This window comes from Pristis pectinata, chromosome 8, assembly GCF_009764475.1.
Source record: "Pristis pectinata isolate sPriPec2 chromosome 8, sPriPec2.1.pri, whole genome shotgun sequence".
NCBI lineage: Eukaryota > Metazoa > Chordata > Chondrichthyes > Rhinopristiformes > Pristidae > Pristis > Pristis pectinata.
In genome coordinates this window covers 12,132,596-12,147,704 of record NC_067412.1, presented here as the reverse complement: position 1 = coordinate 12,147,704, position 15,109 = coordinate 12,132,596, and the positions used below count along the sequence as shown (strand labels likewise).

The window sequence follows — 15,109 nt, the reverse complement described above, 5'->3', positions numbered from 1 at the left end:
TGAGGGGAATGGCCACAGGGGTACTCTGCACTACCTGCCTTTTCCTTTCCCCTCTCCTGACCATCACCCAGCTACCTGCCTCCTGCAACTTAGGTGTGGCTGCCTCCCTGTAGCTTTTATCTATCACCTCCTCATTCTCCCATCGGAGCCGAAGGCCATCCAGCTGCAGATCCAGTTCCTTAACACAGTTTGTAAGGAGCTGCAGCTGGATACACCTCCCGCAGATGCATCTATCAGGGAGATGAGAGCTCCCAGATCTCCCACATCTGACAGGAAGAACAGACTACTGATCCTGGATCCATTGTCACTACTTCAGCTAGGCACTAGAGACCGAGAGTGCTGCTTCTCGCACCAAGTCATGGCCCTTGCTACTTGGAAAAGAACTGGGTCCCGACACTCACCTCTTTATGTGGCTCCGACTTCTCGCACCGAGTCCTGCTTCTTGTTCCAAGTCACGGCCCTTGCTACCAGGAAATCCTGTATTGATTCTGATGCAGGGTTACAACCTGAAATGTCAACAATTCCTTTCCTCCCGCAGATGCTGCTGCTTGACCTGCTGAGTTCTTCCAGCAGATTGTTTGATGGATCAGTCTGATATTGCCCCAACAAGTTACTCAGGATTGGACAGTATCCAATCTAGCCAGAATGCAGTATTCAACAAAGCTGGGCCCAGTTTAGATTTATTAAAGAAAGATTGATTTGCATTAATAAAGAACCATTCACAAACTCTTGATGTCTCAAGATACTACAGAAGCAATGAGGGTTTTTTAAAAAAAATTACAGCCTCTGTTATAATGTAGGAAATGCAGTGATCAACATAAATATGACCAGATGATTTGTTTTAGAAAGGTTGATCAAGAGATAAATATTGGGCAGTTCCCTGGGGAAAACTCTCTCATCCTCTCCTGACATCATTTTATTTCCACCTGATCCAGTACAATGTCTTGTCCAGAAAACAGTGCAGCATTTCCTCCGTGCTCCACTGGAGAGCTCACTTAGATCTTTCTGCCAAGTTGAACCCACACTTTTCGGAAATCACGTTAAAAATAACTATTTACAGAACTTGGATTTGAGCTGATCAATTCCCACAGAATTTAATGTATATGAAATGTAATACCATATAACGTTCTTCATCAGGTGGGAATCAAATGCTACAGCCTGTGGCATTTTAGATTGCCAAATTAGCCTATTAAGTTATCCCCACGAGTAACTTCTGCTTTCCCATTTTGAACAGAATTGCCGACAAAGACACCAGGCTCAGAAAGTTTAGCCGCAGACTGGCACCGGATTAAGGACCGAAATATTTCTCCGAAACTGTTTGTTCTCCCGTTATTTCCATTGACCTTTCTCTTCCAGTTGGGATTGTGGATCATTCTGCCTAGAGGGCCCCAGTGAGCAGCTAAAGCCTATAGCAATTGGACTGGGCTGGATCTCTTCCACTGAGATTAGGAGGTGGTTCACTCTCTCCCTTCTGGTGTTGCCAGGGGAACAGCAGAACACATATTACACATTGTGGTGACTGGAAGCCAAGGAATAAGAGACAAAAGTTTGAAACCTTTACAAACAGCAGAGTTTAAAGCTTAAAGGTAAGGTTATATTTGTTTTAAATTTTAGTCATACACGGTGGACTGGAGTGGACAGGAAGTTGTCAAAGGGAGTTGCTTTTGGGGCTGAAGCTTTTGCTTTCAGGTTGTGTTGAGTTCTTTTAGGCCACAGGCTTTAGCTTGCCACGAGAGTGGCCTCAATGTTTTCTCTATTTGTTCATGGCATGTGTATTTATTACAAGCAAATTAGGAGCTCATGTAGCTCAAATTAGGACCCCTCACGCCTCCTCCACTAATCAATAAAATGATGGTTTATGTGACCATGACCTCAACTCCGCATTCCTGTCCACTGCAGTAATTTTGCACTCCTTGTTTACCATGAATCTCAAATTCACGTTTACTGTCATGGGCACACATACCCAGGGTATAAATGCCATGAAAATTAGCTTTTTGCAGCAGCAGCACAGTGCATTACAAACACGACAAACATAAGTTAACATAAACTTAGATTAACATAAATTATACTAACTCACATGACAAAATAGACAAAACTAAACATAATGACATTAATGCAAGTTGAGGGAAATATAGTTTGAAGCGGAATTAGGATTTTTCAGGTGGGTTCACGAGCCTGATGGCAGTGGGACGAAGCTGTTGTTGAACCTTGAGGTGTGGGCCTTCAGGCTCCTCTACCTCCTGCCTGATGGCAGCATCGAGAAGAGGGCATGGCCCGGGTGGTGGGGGTCCCTGATGATGGATGTCGCCTTCCTGAGACATCACCTCTTGTAAGATGTCCTCGATGGTGGGGAAAGCTGTTCCCGTGATGGAACTGACCGAATCCACCACTCTCTGTAGCCTTAATTCTACTTTAATAATATCCAGAAATTCTGCTTCCACAACCTTTTGGAGGAAACAATTTCCAAAGACTTGAGACTCCCTGAGAGAAAAAAATTCACCCCATCTCCATCTTGAGTGGATGACTCTTGAATTCAGTGAATTGAGTAGATGACTCCGAGGGATCTTGGAGTCCGAGTCCATAGGACGCTTAAAGCGGCTGCACAGGTTGACTCTGTGGTTAAGAAAGGCATATGGTGTATTGTCCTTTATCAATTGGGGAATTGAATTTAGGAGCCGAGAGGTATTGTTGCAGCTATATAGGTCCCTGGTCAGACCCCACTTGGAGTACTGTGCTCAGTTCTGGTCGCCTCACTATGGGAAGGATGTGGAAGCCATAAAGAGGGTGCAGAGGAGATTTACTAGGATGCTGCCTGGAATGCGGAGCATGCCTTACGAAAGTAGGTTGAGGGAACTCGGCCTTTTCTCCTTGGAGCAACAGAGGATGAAGGGGGACCTGATAGAGGTATATAAGATGATGAGAGGTATTGATTGGGTAGATAGTCAGAGGCTTTTCCCCAGGGCTGAAATGGTGGCCACAAGAGGACATAGGTTTAAGGTGCTGGGGAGTAGGTATAGAGGAGATGTCAGGAGTAAGTTTTTTACTCAGAGAGTGGTGAGAGCACGGAATGGGCTGTCGGCAACGGTGGTAGAGGCAGATACGATAGGGTCTTTTAAAAGACTGTTGGATAGGTACATGGATCTGAGAAAAATAGAGGGCTATGGGTAAGCCTGGTAATTTCCGGGGTAGGGACATGTTCGGCACAGCTGTGTGGGCCGAAGGGCCTGAATTGTGCTGTAGTTTTTCTATGTTCTAATTTTAAACAGTGATCCTTAATTCTAGATTCTCCCACAAGAGGAAATATCATCTCCACATCCATCCTGTCAAGACCTCTCAAGATCCTTTTTGTTACAAATTCCCTCTCGTTCCTCAAGACCTCAGTGGATACAGTTTCAGCCTCCTGTTAAGACAGTCTACCCAGGTATTGGTTTAATAATTATTCCCTGAACCGCTTCCTTCCTTAAATAAGGAGACCAGTATTGTACACACTACTCCAGATGTGGTCTCACCAATGTCCTGTATAATAACTTTAATATATAATGCCTTTAGTAATAACTTCCAATATTTTCCTCATGATAGATGTTGAGCTAACAAGCCTGTCATTTCATGTCTTCTGTGTCCCTCTCCTTTACAATAAAGAAGTTACATTTGTTATTTTGCAAACTAGTGGAACCTTCCCTGAATCTTGGGAATTTTGGAAAATTAAAACCAGTGCTTCAACTATCCCACTGGCCACTTCTTTTAAGACCCAAGGATGAAATCTTCCTGTACTGGTGAGGTAGTTAGGAGTCAATCACAGTGGTTGGGTCCAAATCAGGTAGAGATGGCAGACTTCCTTCCCTGAAGGGTATCAGTGTATCAGGTGGGTTTTTAAACAACATTCAAGTTCTTTCATGGTCATCAATGTTAAATAGTTTTCTATTCCACTTCAGATTCCCAGCTGCTGGGATGGGATTGAACCTCATGACTCCAGGTCGACGCACCAGGTCTCTGCTGAGGTGGCTGGAGGACATGGTGTTGGTGGTGGTGGGGTTAGAGTAGAACAACATTCATATTTAGTGCCAGTACTCAGTCTCAATGCTAGTTGATTGCTAGAAATCCTGCTTCAGGGTTGGACTTGAGTTCTGTGTACAGAGCACTTTGTCCGGGGTTTGCAGTCTTGGGTGGTACCTCACTCAGCTGTGCCAAGAAAACCCACGTGTATGAGGGAAGGGAGCTTCTTCACCTGCAGGGACCCTGACGTCATCCCCAAGTCACAAGTTGCTATCACAAATTACAAGAGATTCTGGGGCGAATGAGAAGAGCTGCCAAGAATGGACAGGAGGACTGGCAGCATTCCACCAAGCTCTTAAGTGGAGAGGACGTCGCAGAGGCAATGGATGGGTGGATATAGATAAGGAGGAGGTACTTGAAAGGGTGGCTAGCTTGGTGGATAAATTCACCTGGACCATATGGGGAGGGAGGTGGGAGATCAGTGATTATCAGATCGTTCGAGGGACTGAGATCAGTCAGCAAAGTGAGGGAATTTGTGGAGTTGCCCTGCCACCTGGTGATCAGGGGTGGAGTTTGGGGTCATCTTTCTGTAGGGAATGTGGTCCCAAGGATTTAGATAAATAAGATACTTACTTTGTAGACATCTCAGTCCAGTGCTGGGAAGTGAAGCCCTGTTGTCATGGACAAGGATGATGCCCAGGATGATATGGTCCAAGGCTCCAAAAAAGGTATTGCTTGAAGAACAATGCCATCCATGCAGGCTTGACACTGATATTGTTCTGGGTTAGGAAGGCGGACTGATAACAAGAAGTTGAATTTTCCAGGTGATGTGAAATGACTTGGAAATGTCCGTCATTGTGTTTCACTCCAGAAAAAGAGGTGATTTTTGACTGCATAACACAAACAAAAAAGTGTTCTGCGGCTGGATTTCCAGGCATGTATTTCCCAAAATGTTTGCTGAGGTTAGAAACCGAAGGACAGACAATTAAAGTTGTTGAATGTCTTGAATGATGCATTCACTGCACTGGGAGAATGGCTCTGTGCAGCAATAACATAATGGAGTAGCAATGAACAGAGGCCGATTTATGCAACCTGCATCCATTCATTCAGCTATCTCTGCCCCTTCACAGGCTGCAAAATGAACATCGACGTGGTGGGCCGGATTCGACCAGCTCGCAGACCAGAACAAGGCCACAGTTTGCAGACCTCAGCAGAAGGCAGGACAATATACACAGCCTTAGGAGGAGGAGCCTCTTGCAGGTATATTGTGGGCCAAGAACAAGCATTTTCTCCATGTGTGAAATTTCTAATGGCCAAGACAAAGTATTGAGAAATTAAAGATGTAAATATTTCACAAAGACAAACACATTTACCCACAGCATCTGAGGTGTCATTGATTTCAATGGGAATCCCAGGCTTGTACATCAGAAGGTTATATCACGGGGCTAGTATCCAAAGGGCTGAACTACTGATTTAGAGACAGGATTTTGAATCCTACCACAGTATCTGGGGAATTTAAGTTCCTGAATTCAAAGCTATGACTATGAAACCATTGAGTTATTGGGAAAAAAAAACATCTGGCCTTTCTTGGGAGGAAATCTGCCACCAGTGCCTTGTGTGGGCCTGTAAGTGACTCCAGACCATGGCAATGTAATTGATATTTTCATTGCTCTCTGAACTGCTCACTAAAAGCCACTCAGCTGAGGGGCAATATTAACAATGGGCATTAAGTCAGCAATACACATCCAGGGGATCAATAAATAAAAAAAATCTCTAGACTCATTTCCGTTTTAAGCCCTGGAATATTTTGTACAGAGTGGACCTTGTCATTCTCACCAGCCTTCATCCTGATCTTGGCATCAGGACCTTGACCTTGGCTACCTTTGACTTTGATCCTTGATAGTTAAGGGAAAAGTGACCCCATTACTCTCTCAGCTTTACCTTGGGGTCAGGGAGCTCTTGCAACTCCAAATCTGCTTGACTACTCTGCTCTACAGCCCCAAGTTACTCAGTGGTCCTCTCCCACTCCCCAACTGTACCTCTCCCCTCCTGCAAGTTGCCATCTGTGACCAGTGGCATCAGGTTATCTGTTAGCATTGTGACACAGGAGTCTTCTTGTCAACCTCACTGTGTGTCATTTCCATCCTCCAGTTTTCAAGAGGTCTTTGACCAGAGGGTTTCCACTAGGGAAATATTCACCAAGACCGTGGAGCCCCTGATCAATGTGTTCACGGAAGGGATGAACGTATGTGTTGCCGTGTTTGGTGAAACCAACTCTGGAAAGTCACACACATTGATCGGAGAAAAGAATGACCGATTTGCAATCATACCCTTAACGATTGATTACATCTTTGGTGAGTTGCTGGGTTCTGACTTGGAGAGACCCAGGCCATTAAATGTAATAATTAATTTGCATAACTAATTTACATGACTGTGACTTGCCTTTACAGAGCACCTGTAACATATTAAGCCATCCCAAGTTGCTTCGTTGTGAGTCATCAAACAAAATTTGAGGCCAAGCAGCATAAGATTAGATGTCACAGGAGGTGATGGGAAGCTTAATCAAAGGTGCAAGTTTTAAGGAGAATCTTATAGAAGGAGCGAGAGGCAAAGGGGTTGAGGGAATTCCAAAGCTTTAGGGGTGTAGAGCATAGAGCAGTACAGTACAGGAACAGGCCCTTTGACTTGCCATGTTGTGCCCAACTAATTAAGCTAATAACGCCTAATTAAACGAATCCCTCCATTCTCTGCACATACATGTGTCTATCTAAGAGCCTCTTAAACATCTGTCTTATCTGTCTCCACCACCACCCTTGGCCGTGCATTCCAGACAGGCACGGTAGTGTAGCAGTTAGTGTAATGCTATTACAGCACCAGCAACCTGGGTTCAATTCTGGTCACTGTCTGTAAGGAGCTTGTATGTTCTCCCCATGTCCGCGTGGGTTTCCTCCGGGTGCTCTGGTTTCCTCCCACGTTCCAAAGACGTACAGGTTAGGAAGTTGTGGGCATGCTATGTTGGCGCCGGAAGCATGGCAACACTCATGGGCTGCCCTCTTACCTTAAATGCATGCCGTCTAATATTAGGCATTTCAACCCTGGGGAAAAGATGCCGGCTCTCTACTCTATGGCTCTATACCTCACATAATTTTATAAACTTCTATCAGGTCTCCCCTTGGTGATTGGAAAGTGTAAGTGGGTACTCTCAGAACATTTAAGTGGTATTTAAACAGGCACTTGAATCAGCCAAGACATAGAAGGCTACGGACCAAGTGCTAGTGAAGGGATTAGTGTACTTGGGTGCCTGACTCTCAGCAGGGATGTGGTGGGCCAAAGTGTCTGTTTTTGAGTTATATGACTTTACGAAAGCATAATCTCCAACGGCAGAGTGATTACAACCAAGGATAATCCAGGGCCAGGACTGGAGGAACGCAGAGAGCTCACGGGGTTGTACGCCTGGAGGAAGTTACACAAAGCATATAGATCAATCCAATTGTCAGTCAGACGTTTTAAATCTAACAGGGCACCTTGGGCCCTTTGACCATGCATCAGGGTCGAAGTATTGTGATATAGATTTGGAGTTTTCATGCTAGTCTTTCTATTGATAAGATAGGCCCACCTCCCACCAAAATTACTTGATTGCATAATTTTGTTGTTAATGTATTTTGTTTCTATTTCTGTTACAACTCTAGGTAAACCAAACTTGCAGAATTTACAGGTTACCGCAATGTGGTCTCTATCGATGTCTATGTATGAGATTTATGCTGAGGCGTTGAAGGATTTGTTACATTCTAGTGGATTGGATCCTGTCACGTTAAGGCTTGCATGTACTGCACAGGATGGTACATTCATAAAGGTATGGTTGCTGTGGTCATAGCATCACCTGGAATCCAGATAATCACTAAAGGTTACCCATAAGAGGTAATTCTGCAAAACCATTCTGCAAATCTATAACCAGTGTCCGTAACCCTAATAAGGGAATTACAATGGTATGAAGGCAGATATGTCTGGCGCGCATTGAGTAAATAGACTCAGGGATAGGTCAGTGGGTGAGCAGTGGCAGATATTTAAACAGCTACTTCACAAAGCTCAATAGAAATTTCTCCCACTTAGAAAGAGGGATCCCAGAAGAAAGATGAATCATCTGTGATGAACAAAGAAGGTCAAGGAAAATATTTAAAGGGTAGAGCATACAATGTGGCAAGGGCTAGTGGTAGACTAGAGGACTGGGAATTTTACAAGAACCAGCAAGAGGCTAAAAGGTTAATAAGCAGGGAGAAAATTAATCATGAGATAAAAGTTGGCAAGTAATAGCCAGACAAATAGCAAGTGCTTCTATAAACCTCTAAACACCAAGAAGGTAGTTTGGGTGAATGTGGGGTCCCTGGAGATCAAGACTGGGGAAACAAGTTAATGGCAGATGTTAAATTAATACTTTGCATCAAATTTCATGGTGGAGGACATAGCAAGTATCCCAAGGACTTCTGATGGGCTAGTTTCAAACAACATGGAAGAAGTTGTAACAATCATTATCATGAGGGACAAGTATTGGAAAAATCACCGAGACTAACGACAGACAAGTTGCCAGGTCCCAGTGGCTTGTACCTGAAGGTTTTAAAGAAACTGGCTACAGAGATAGTGGAGCCATTGGCTGAGGTTTTTCTAACCTTATTAAGCTGCAGGAAGGCACCAGTTGATTGGAAAACCACAGATGTAACGCCAATGTCAACGGCAAAGTCAAGTTTATTGTCATATGCACAAGTATGTGCAGGTGCACTTGCAGCAGCATCACAGGCACATAGCATCAGACAAGCAGCATTCACAAGAAAGAAGTGTTCAAGAAAAGGGGAAGACAAAGACCAGATAACAAAAGTCCTGATAGCGTAATGCACACAAAACACTGGAGGAACTCAGCAGGTCAGGCAGCATCTATGGAGGGAAATAAACAGTCGACTTTTTGTGTATTGCTCCAGATTCCAGCATCTGCAGAATTTCTTGTGCCTGATAGTGTAACATCTGTTTTTGGAAATATGCTGGAATCCATAATCATTGAAGAAATAGCTAGTTATTTAGAGAAGCTTAATCAAACAAGGTCAACACGATTCTTTGAAAGGTAAAGTATGTTGGACAAATTTGCCAGAGTTCTTTGAGGTTGTAAAGAGCAGAGCCAATAGTGGGGAACTTGTAGATGTGGTGTAATAGGATTTTCAGAAGGTATTTGACAAGGTGCTTCATAAAAAGGCTGGTGCACAAGACAAGAATCCAAGGTATTAGGGAAAGTGTATTAGCATTAGAATGAAGATTGGTTATTGCATAGAAGACAGAGTTGGAATAAACAGGCCTTTTTCAGGCTGGAGGATGTAACTAGTGGAGTACCCCAAAGATCAACTTGTGGCTCTCAATTATTTATGATTTATATTAATTGTATACTTGGAGAAGGGGAAAAGTGTATGGTATCCAAGTTTGCCGATGACATTGCAATAGGTGGGAGGCGATGTTTTGATGAGGATATTGGGACTCTGGGACAGAATTTAGAGGTGTTCTTGTGCACGGATGGGAGAAATGTCACAGGCAGGTGCAGCAAGTGGTTGGAAGGCAAACGACATATTGGTCTTTATTGCATAGGGGTTAGAATTTAGAAATAGAGAAGTATTGTCACAATTGTACAAGGTGTTGGTGAAGCCACACCTGGAGTACTGTGTACAGTTTTGGTCTCCCTATTTTAAAAAAGGATACACTGGCATTAAAGGCAGTCCAAAAGCAATTCACTGGGATGAGAGGATTAGAATATAGAACAGTGCAACACAGGAACAGGCCCTTCGGCCCACTATGTCTGTGCTGACCATGCCAATCAAACTAATCCCACCTTGCCTGCCCGTGGTTTGTATCCCTCCATTCCCTGCCTGTCCAAATGCCTCTTGAACATTACTGTTGTATCTGCTTCCACCACCTCCCCTGGCTGTGTGTTCCAGGCACCCACCACTCTCTGTGAAACAAAAACTTGCCCCGTAGATCTCCTTTAAACTCTCCCCTTCCACCTTAAACCTATGCCCTCCAGTATTTGACATTTCAACCCTGGGAAAAAGACTCTGCCTACCTACACTATCTGTGCCTCTTATAATTTTATATACTTCAGTCAGGTCTCCCCTCAGCCTCTGATGCTCCAGAGGAAACAACCCAAGTTTGCCCAACCTCTCCTTATAGTTTATAGTTCTATGACAAGTGGCTGAAGAATATAGAAGAGTCAAGCCATTTTTCTCAGTCAAAAGTCTTGGTACTGAGGTAATTGTGTATAGGAAGGGAACGCACTATTGAAGATTGCAATATGTTGGATTTCAGGGATTGAACCGTATCACCGTCTCCTCAGCAGCCGATGCCACCACCATTTTCCGGCAAGGTTGGGCGCGTCGCACAGGGGCTGTAACGGACTTTGGACCTGCGGCCAACCATGCTACTGTTGTGACACAGCTGAACCTTCTGGTGGTGAGATCCCTGAACTATTAATCTCAGTAAGATTGCTTCAAGTTCTGTAACTACAACTGGAGACACATCCCAGATGCTGGGAAGCACAGTGCTCCCAACGTTCCACAGATGGGTCATTGGGAAATTGTCTTTCATCCACTTGACTCCAGTCAAAAGATGGAAGAGGTACATTGATAAATTGGTTCACAAATCTTTAGAGTTTAGAGGAAATTTTCCTTTTAAAATTGGTCTTAAAAGCACCAGTTATGCAGTCTGTTCATTCAAAAACAGCTTTTATTTAATAATTGACCAACTCCATGAATCCCATTGTTTTAATTGATTTACTTGGTTAAGTCCCCAGCTGCCCTGGAGGGTATTTCAACTCTTGCCTCTGGATCATACCTCTGCATCGCTAATCTGTTGTACCGTCTATCCCTGTAAATACAGTAATGAACACAAAGTTCAGCATTCCTTCATAGCTTCCCTTATCACCAACAAAGCCATTGGTTTGCCTTCCTTCTGGGATAGTCTCCAGCTTCACTTCCTTGAGGTCAATGGATCTTAACTTGGTTGCATTTGGCACCACCCATCATCAGTAATGGCTGGAACACATTGAGTGCCATTTTCTGTCCAAACCACTCACCATTCCGGGATAATCCTGGAGAGTAAAGTGAGGCCACAGCTTTTTTATTTTAAAGTTCTCAATCATTATCATAACCCCTCCTCTCAGCCCTTTCTACCCTCGCCTCCAACAATGTGTGAGACATCTATTGACTGGGGGAAGGCTCGTGGAGAGGGCAATGATAGGCTGGGGTGAGGGCAGTTAAAATGGGACCAGTCATGGTTTCTGGATAAGGATTAGGCCAAGACCAATGAGTTGGAATTTCCTCTTGCGGAGCATTGTGAATATTTGGAAATCCTCAAGCTCCAGGTATCGTTAAGTGTATTAAAGATAGGGAGAGTTTTGGACAACACTAAACCTCCAATAATCTGACATCAATTAGTTCAACATCTCACTCATTAGAGTGTGAGCTGGTTCAGACAGCTAGCAGGGTGTGCAGACAAAGGTGAGGGTCCAGCGTGTAACTGGGACCAGGGCCGGGGTCCGGACTGAGGGCTGGGTGTGCAGACAGATCTGGGGTTGGGGTGCTTGTATACTCCCCGCTCCCTTTAAACTCTTAGAGATCAGGAACGTGGGTGTGTTTGTGGCCAGAACTGGGCTCTGGAGTACTTGTATATTTCCCACTCCCTTTAACCTCACCAGGTTCACTGGAATAATTATTACTGTGTAACATGTCAAAAAAAATGAAACGATAGTGTGTTGGGGTATTATTAGGAGTAATATCCAACAGTCTGGAAAATCTGCTGGTTCAGTACCACCAAAGTCCTGGATTATCAGAAGTTTACTTCATATGGGAATCGAGGTTTGTGAGGAGTGGGCAGGAAAATGGAGGTAAAGCAATAATCTTATTGAACGGCAGATCAGGCATGCCTAGTCCTGCTTGTGTTCCCTTTGATCATTTTGATAAAACTGCCTTTTTGACCAGGGAGCGAGACAAAGTGTAGTTGGAAACCATTCTTTTATTAACTATTTCATACCCAATGTACCGTGAGAGCAGTCCATTTCTTCTCCTCACCTAGAGGTATCACATTTCTGTAGGCTGTATGTATACAATACACTATCACATACTCCATTTTCCGCTCTCTTTACTGACACTTGATTTGTATATCTGAATGTAAATACTGCAGCAAGACCAAAATGCGCTCCATCCCACCAAGTCAACCCTGCAGATCGTTGAACTACCAGGAGCAGAGGTGCTCGCAGAAGACAAGAACACTTTACACTTTCAAGAAGGCTCCCTGCTTAACAAATCACTTCTTGCTTTCTTGCAAGTAGTGAATAATCTGGCCAGTTCACCCCATCCAGACAGAGTTATTAACTACAGGTAAGAACAGGGTAATACTTTAATATGTATTGAGACCAATAAAGATATGATTGATATCAAAATGGCTGTGAATTGAGGAATACCATTGCTAATAGACTTCACCTTTTATTTGACCATATGATCAAATCTGACATTAGTGCTGTTGCACAGCTCCAGCGACCTGGGTTTGATCCTGACCTTCGCTGCTGTACCTGTGGAGGTTGAAGTTCTCCCTGAGACCCCATGGGTTTCCTCCAGTAGTTCCAGTTTCTATCCACGCCCCAAAAGATGCACTGGTAGGTTATTGGCCACAGCTAGAGCACTGTGTCAGGTTCTGGGTCGTCGCACAGTAGGAAGGATGTGATTGTACAGGGGAGGGTGCAGAGAAAATTCACCAGAATATTGCCTGGGACAGAATGTTTCAGTTACAAGGAGAGACTGGATAGGTTGGGTTCATGTTCCTTGCAGCGCAGGAAGCTGAGTGGGGAATCTGATAGAGGTATAAAAAATGATAAGGGGCATATATAAGGTAGATAGAAAACTTCTCCCCATAGCAGGGATATCTAACACTTGAGGGAATAGGTTTAGGGGGGATTTGAGGAACAACTTTTTCATCCAGAGGGTGACTGGAATCTGGAAAGTACTGCCCAGGTGTGTGGAGGAGACGGGTACTCTCTCAACATTTAAGAAGTATGTAGAAGTGCACTTGAATCACCAACACATAGAAGGCTACAGACCAAGTGTTGGTAAGTAGAATTAGTATAGATGGGTATTTGATAGTTGGCATGAATATGATGGGCTGAAGGGCCTGTTTTTGTGTTCTATGACTTCATGATACACACACATGGCTGGGGGGGGGGGGGTTTGGGTCATAAGGAGAGGCTTAGACCTATCTCACACACACACACACACACACACACACAATCATACACATACACACAAAATCTCACTCACACACACACACACACACACACACACACACACACACACACACACACACACACACACACACACACAACATTGTTTAACAGCATTGGCCAAACTTGTGACCTTTACCATCAAGAAGGACGAGGGTGGCAGGTGCATGGGAACACCACCTCCTACAGGTTCCTCTCTAGATAGCACACCATCCTGACTTGGAGATGTAGCACTGGTCCTTTGCTATCACTGGGCCTAAGTCCTGTAACTTCCTTCCCAATATTATGAGTGTAGTTTCACCACAGGAAATACAGCAGTTCAAGGTCAGCTCAAGAGCAGTTTGATATGGACATTAAATGGTGACCTTGCTATTGAAACCTATATCTCAGGAACAAATAAATAATTACACATTGAGTGCAAAATGGTTGCCATGTTTGCCCATAAAAGCAATTGTTAACAGCATTTTGAAAGTATATTGTTGTCTGTGAAATTGAACCAGAGCTGAGCAATATCAGCTATAAATAGAAGTCTTTTTTTCTGGCCAATATATTGTAAACATTATCTGAGACTTTAACTGATCCAAGTATCGTGCTTTATCAACTGGAGTCTTGCACGATATGGTTTGCCTTCTTGGGTTTGGTGTTAAGTTATGCCCAAGAAATTAAACCTAGCTCCATTCCTCTGGTAGTTCAATGGAAATTTAGTACTTGTGTTATACAAACATGAATTCCTCACTTATCCCCGGAGCCTGCTCCACTGTTTAATAAAATCTCAGTAAACCTGATTGAGCCCTCAGCTCTGGTCTGATACTTCTGAGGTATCTTTTCACCCCTTATTAAGACTCTTATCAAGACTCTATCTCTCTCAGCCTTAAAAATATTCAAATAACTAGCTCCTGTCTCTCTTTGAGTTCCAGAGACTCTCAACCCTTTGAGATTTTTTTTAACCTCATTTCTGTCTTAAGTTAAATAGTAACTGTTAGTTTTAGATTTTCCCGTGACAGGAACAGTTCTCTCCACATTCACCCTGTTAGGACTGTTAAGGATTTTTGAGGTTTCAATGTAGTTGTCCTCACTGTTCTGAACTCTAGTGGCCACAAGCCAAGCCTGTCCAGCCTTTTCTTATGAAACAACCCGTCACTCCAGATATTAATCTCGTAAACCTTCTCTGAACTGTTTCTAATGCATTAACATACTGCCTAAGATAAGAAAACCAATTCCGTACAGATTACTTCAGACGTGGTCTCACCAGTGCCTTTATAAATGAAGAAAGACCCACATACCTCTGTATTCAACTCCTCAATTATAAATGATAACATTCTGCTGGGTCTTCCAATCACTTAGTGTACCTGTAAACCAGCCTTTGTGAACCAAGAATTAGAACATCCAGATCCCTCTGCATCTCAGAGCTCTGCAATCTCAAACCGTTTATGGTTTTTTTAAAAAGTTATATCATTACTGTTTGTGTTGTCACATATTGTGAGAGTGAATGTTGATTATCAATTACTTTCTTCCTGTATTTGTGCATTGCAGTGAATCCAAACTAACTCAGCTGACCCAAGATGCGTTTGGAGGGAACTGCAAGACTCGGGTTATTTGTTGCCTGCCCCCTAAACCGGAAACTCAGCGTCTTTCTGCTGTCCTACGAACGTGTGCTACCCTTTCTCAAGTGAAAAATTTCCCTGTGTTAAATGACCACTTTGTTGAGGTATGCACTGGGAAACGTTAGTCACTACGGAGCAGTCACCAAACACTGTTCTCTTTACATCCTACAGCCTTGAAACCATCCATTGGATGTTCCGCCAAAGGCTGGTG

The 15,109-nt window shown here is 43.7% G+C and overlaps 1 protein-coding gene across 1 annotated transcript in view; it reads left to right on the top strand.

The window, feature by feature from the left end:
• Window positions 1-1,489: 1,489 nt before the first annotated feature.
• The window catches only part of ccdc78 (coiled-coil domain containing 78), a 66,671-nt gene continuing 53,051 nt past the window's right edge, over window positions 1,490-15,109 (top strand). Inside the window, exons 1-8 of the mRNA XM_052021252.1 lie at window positions 1,490-1,586; window positions 3,283-3,421; window positions 5,124-5,253; window positions 6,145-6,347; window positions 7,683-7,846; window positions 10,330-10,473; window positions 12,202-12,398; window positions 14,828-15,002. Of these exons, the coding sequence (XP_051877212.1) occupies window positions 5,132-5,253; window positions 6,145-6,347; window positions 7,683-7,846; window positions 10,330-10,473; window positions 12,202-12,398; window positions 14,828-15,002 (1,005 nt within the window). The 5' untranslated portion in view covers window positions 1,490-1,586; window positions 3,283-3,421; window positions 5,124-5,131. The remainder of the gene's footprint in view (window positions 1,587-3,282; window positions 3,422-5,123; window positions 5,254-6,144; window positions 6,348-7,682; window positions 7,847-10,329; window positions 10,474-12,201; window positions 12,399-14,827; window positions 15,003-15,109) is intronic.